The sequence below is a fragment of the Octodon degus genome, unplaced genomic scaffold (genome assembly GCF_000260255.1).
Source record: "Octodon degus isolate 3935 unplaced genomic scaffold, OctDeg1.0 scaffold00001, whole genome shotgun sequence".
Taxonomy (NCBI): domain Eukaryota; kingdom Metazoa; phylum Chordata; class Mammalia; order Rodentia; family Octodontidae; genus Octodon; species Octodon degus.
Genome location: NW_004524577.1, coordinates 9,608,525 through 9,613,454, shown reverse-complemented (window position 1 = coordinate 9,613,454; position 4,930 = coordinate 9,608,525). Strand labels below are relative to the sequence as shown.

General features: G+C 50.1%; 1 protein-coding gene across 3 annotated transcripts in view; it reads left to right on the top strand.

Moving 5' to 3' along the window:
- The first annotated feature begins 657 nt into the window (after window positions 1–657).
- The window catches only part of Cgas (cyclic GMP-AMP synthase), a 17,129-nt gene continuing 12,856 nt past the window's right edge, over window positions 658–4,930 (top strand). For all 3 annotated transcript variants that reach the window (XM_004623178.2, XM_023709178.1, XM_023709168.1), the window contains exon 1: window positions 658–1,332. In XM_004623178.2, coding sequence (XP_004623235.1) covers window positions 715–1,332 — 618 coding nt within the window. In that variant the 5' untranslated portion in view covers window positions 658–714. The remainder of the gene's footprint in view (window positions 1,333–4,930) is intronic.

The window sequence follows — 4,930 nt, the reverse complement described above, 5'->3', positions numbered from 1 at the left end:
AGATTCGATCCCCCAGCACCACATGCCAGCCAGCCCCGCCCCCTGGTGGGCTGAGCTGGCCACACACACACACACACACACACACACAGACAGACACAAAGAAATAAAATTTTAAAACAAACAAACAAACAACCCCAAAGAAACAAAAACAAAAAACCAAAAAACAAAACCCTTCAGACCCTGCGTTTGAGTCCTAAAACACAAAATGAGGAACTCATAGAAAAAGCAAAACAGTCTAGACAGGAACTTTAATAAAATGTAATTCAGTATTGTAATACATCAAGCCTCATCTCTTAAAGGTTCAATGTTTCTCTTTCCCATTAAAAGTAAAGTGCCTTTACTTTAGCTTACATTGTAAAACAAATTCTCCATCTACTTCAACTATGCAAAAGCATGGAGTTTTCCACAATAAATTTAGGTGGTGCTCGGGAATCACGCTGGGTGTTGGCAGATCCCTGGGGTTCCTGCTCGCGTGGTTCCAAGGTGCTCAGGTTCCCGACCCCCAGCTACGGGGTTGGGTCCTCCTCCCGGGCTCCAGTTGGGGTGATGCCCTGCAGTGGGGGCTCCTCCCAGGCGGGGCGGGGCTTCGGGCTCCTTCCCGGTCCCAGACGCCCTGCGCGCCAGTTTCTAAGTTTCATTTCCAGCGGTTCCTGCAAGCTAGCTCGGCGCATTTCCGCGAAGGCAGCTCTTCCTTGAGGGCAGAGCGCGCTGGTCATGGCCTCGAGGCGCCGAAAGACGGAGCGGACGGCTCCGGAGGCCCGAGGCGCCTCTCTCGGGGGTCCGGAGCTGGTTCCCAAGGCCGCCCCGGTCCAGCCCGGCGAGTTTCGGTTCGCAGGCGCTCCCACCCCGGCTCGCCCTGGACTGCGCGGTCCGCCTGCGGGGTCAACACCGGCGCGGAGGAGGCCAGCCCGGAGCCTCCGGGAGAAAGAAGAGAAGGGGGAGAAGGAGGAGAAAGAGCATCCCCGGGGTCCCCGGGAGGAGGAGGACCCCCGGCAGGAGGAAGAGCACCTCCGGGACCCCCGAGAGGAGGAGGACGACCGCCAGGAGGAGCGCGCAGCCCCCAAGCCCGCAGCCCGCCGCTCCCGGGCGTGCTCCCGCGCGACCCTTGTCCGGTCCCTGGAGCTCGGCGCGAGTCTTGGCGAGAGCGAGGCGACCCCCGACGACCGTCAGCTCCGCGCAGTGCTGGACCGGCTGCGCCTGAAGTTCGAGGAGCTCTCCTGGGCGTCCAAGGAGGTGAAAAAGCTGGTGAAGCGCCTGCAGCAGGCCCTGAAGGACTCCGAGTTCCACGGAGCGACGTCGCTGAACTCTGGGAGCTACTATGAGCACGTGAAGGTGAGGTCCCCCAGGCCGCAGCACCGGGCGCCCCGAGTCCCACGCCCAGGATCTGGGCCGTCTTTGTGGGACACGCGGTACTTCCAAGGATCTCCCTAACTCTAGCCCTAATCCTAATCCCCTTTCTAATTCCGATGTCTGGGGAGCGTTTGCACGTGCGGCTTCCTGCACCCAAGCGCACAGGCACTGAGTTCCATAACAGTGTGTAGGGATGGCCCAGACCACTTTTTTTGAAAATAGACCTGGGCCCTATGAAAAACCCTACCAAATTAATATATCTAGGAAATTGTTTTCTTGAGGGGACATCCATGCCTCGGGCTCCATTTTCTTTTATTTTGTTGTCGCTGGGACTGCACAGAGCTGTCCGCTTGCCAGGAGCTCTGATCATCCCAGCTGCTTTCTGGAAACTTATTACGATGCCCTGAGAAACTCACAGTGAGAGATGCTTAAAGCCCTTAAGTTCATCTCTAGTACACTGCCCTAAATAAACAACAACAACAAAAAGATATCCAAAAAAACCCCATTATTCTTGGATACACAGATGCATTCATTCTGGGTACGTTCTCCCCGGATACTGCTTTGCTTGCTTGCTTGCTTGCTTGTCGTTTTGAGACAGGGTCTGTTGTGCAGCGCAGGCTGGCCTTGAGCTCAGTTTGTAGTCAAGGCTGGTTCTGAACTCACAACAATCCTGCTTCAGCTTCCTGAATGCTGGGATTCCAGGTGTGTGCCCCCGCACTACCTGTGGCAGATTTGCAACATGGTTGGTGACAGCCCCCTCAGCCGTCGTTTGGGGGTTACCCAGCTCTTTTCACATTTGGGAAAGCCTGATGGGAAAATCTTGTTGCTGCTCAAAGGATTTTCAGTTGTTTCACATTAGGGATGCTCAGCTGGTAAAGGACAGCCAAGAACTTACTTTTTGGTAAATCCCTAAATCTGAATCCCGGTGTGTCCCAGGCCTTTCAGGTAAAGGGTTTGCCACCTTTGCCTCCTCCTCCTGCACAGAAATTGATTTCAGCCTCCATGAGTTTGGGTTTCTGTTGCATCTGAAGTAGAACAACTAGCTTCAAGGGATTGAGATTAAACCTTCATCCCCAGTCCACAGGGACCTTGGAAAGGGGGACTAGGGACCCCCAGTGCCTGGCCTCCTGCTCTGCCGGGTGGTGCTCCTGCCTCTGCCTCTGAGCTTCCCCAGCTGCAGTGTAAGAACTCATGGTGTTTCCAGCTCTGCAGAAACAACACAGTGACACAGCACTGTGACATCGGACTAGGTGGCGACCAGAACCAGGCCATGCCCCAGTGCTGTCTCCTTCCTCTTTTGTGTTTTAATCTGAGTGAAAGACCTAGGGGAGCAAATGGAGGCTGGGGTTCAGTACTCAGAGGGACGCCCGGCTCGCCCCCCCAGCTCCCCAGAGAAAAAAGAAAAGGAATGGAGCCTGAATCTTGGCAAGCGCAGTAACAGAAGAGAGAGAAATACAGAAGGCTGCAAAACAGGCTGGGGAGATAGCTCAGCAGTCTAAGCGCCAGACCTGCTGGGTTCGATACCCGATACCACACGTGACACCCGGTATCACACGCCATTCGGCCCTGGGTACTGAAACTGGATCCCAGCACTGGGGAGGCTGAGGCAGGAGGATCACTATGTTCCATACTTCATACTGAGACCCTGCACCAAATAAATAAATAAAGAACAAAAAAGGTATTAAGACTGTTATGTACAGGTGACCTGGTTAGGTTGGTGTCACTGAATACAAAGTCAGGGGATCTGGGGCCAGGGAAATGGCTCAGTGGAATAAGCGCTTCCCTGGCAAGTGCAAAGACCTCAGTTCAATCCCAGGTTCCACCAAAAATAAAATAAAATAAAATAAAAAAAACAAAGTCAGGGGATCAAAATCAAGCTGTTTAAGTATAGTAGCAAAAAACTGAAAACTGAAATAACCCCACTTACAGTAGCATGAAAAACAAAATATTTAGGAGTACATCTTCCTAATGATGCTCAAAACTGCGAAACAGCAGTGAGTAAATCTGAAGACTAAGTGATAGAAAGCTGTATCATATTGTTTTCCTCAAATCCTGTAGGTGTCTTAATGGACAAACTGATGGAAAGGTTTGTGTGGAAGTGCAAAGGGCTTAAGGCCAAAACAGCCCTAAAGGAGGAAGTGTTAGAAGAGTCCCCCTAGGGGCCGGGGAGATGGCTCAGTGGAATAAGTGCTTCCCTGGCAAGTGCAAGGGCCTGAATTCAGTCTCCCATTCCGCCAAAAAAAAAAAAAAAAAGAAGAGTCGTCCCACTAGCACACAGCAAGATGCAGTATAAATGAAGTAATGCTCTTTTTTTTTTTGAATTATTTAGTACATGGTCTACAGGGTCTCACTACGCAGATTGGACTCATAGTGAGACTCCTGTTTTCAGCCTCCCAAGTGCTGGGATTACAGGCATGTGCCACTACCCAGTTTCAGTCCCTGCTCAGCACGCCCCAGGGGTGGGTTGGCATATCCCGTGGCCAGGCCACTGCACTCTGCTTTAGTCCGCTCAGCTATCTGGCTGGCCCAGAAGTGGTGCTGTTGGTGCGGTTACAGACAGATGGCCAGGTGACAAGCAAGTCCACAAACACCCGCACATATTCAGTAATTCCATATAGCACATAAAGAAACATCCAGATATTGAGGAGGGAAAACAGGCTCTTCACAAGTGGCGTGAGTTAACTGGATATCCTTGTGGGACACAACTGGTATTTGCAAATATTACCCCGCCTTCCCTCCCTCCCTCCTTTCTGCTGGGGACTGAACTCAGGCCTTCACACTGAGCTACATCTCCAACCCTTTTTTATTTTGAGACAAGGTCTCTTACTAAGTTGCTAAATTGCTAGGGCTGGGTCCAAAGTTGAGATCCTCCTGTCTCAGCCTCCCAGAGTTGTTGTGGGTACAGGTGTGTACCACCATGCCCAGTATGGGATACTTTATTTTTAAAGAGAATGCTAATCATAAATGATAGACAAATCGGACTTTATTAGAATTAATATTCTGTTTATCAAAAGATACCATTGACAGTGTCAAGCCCCAGCTTGGTTTATGTAATGTTTAAAAAAATTTTTTTTTTTTTTTTGGCAGAACACAGGGATTGAACTCAGGCCCTTGCGCTTGTCAGGGAAGTACTTATTTCCCTGAGCCATCTCCTCAGCCCCACTTGTTGTTTTGGTAAGGCTTATTTTTTGGTTTTGGTGCCTAGGACCAAACACAGGGCTTCCAGCTTGCTAGGCAACTGTTCTACTGCTGAACTAAATTTGCAGCCCCACAACTTGGAAAAATATATTTATGGTTCAATAATTCAAATAGAAATAAATACGGAAGTTGCTCCCCAGCATTAATCATGAGGGAAATGCTAATTAAATCCATGATGAAATTCTACCTGACCGTTAGGATGGCTAAACTTGGCAGTGACTAAGATGCCAAAATGAAACTTAACAGTTCTAAGCCTTGAAGTGAGTAACTGAAATTTTTTTACACTGTTGATACTACCTCGTTAGAAATTTACCAATTTTATTGGGTGTGGTGGTGCGCATTTGTAATCTTAGTTACTCCAGAAGCTGAGGCAGGAGGATTG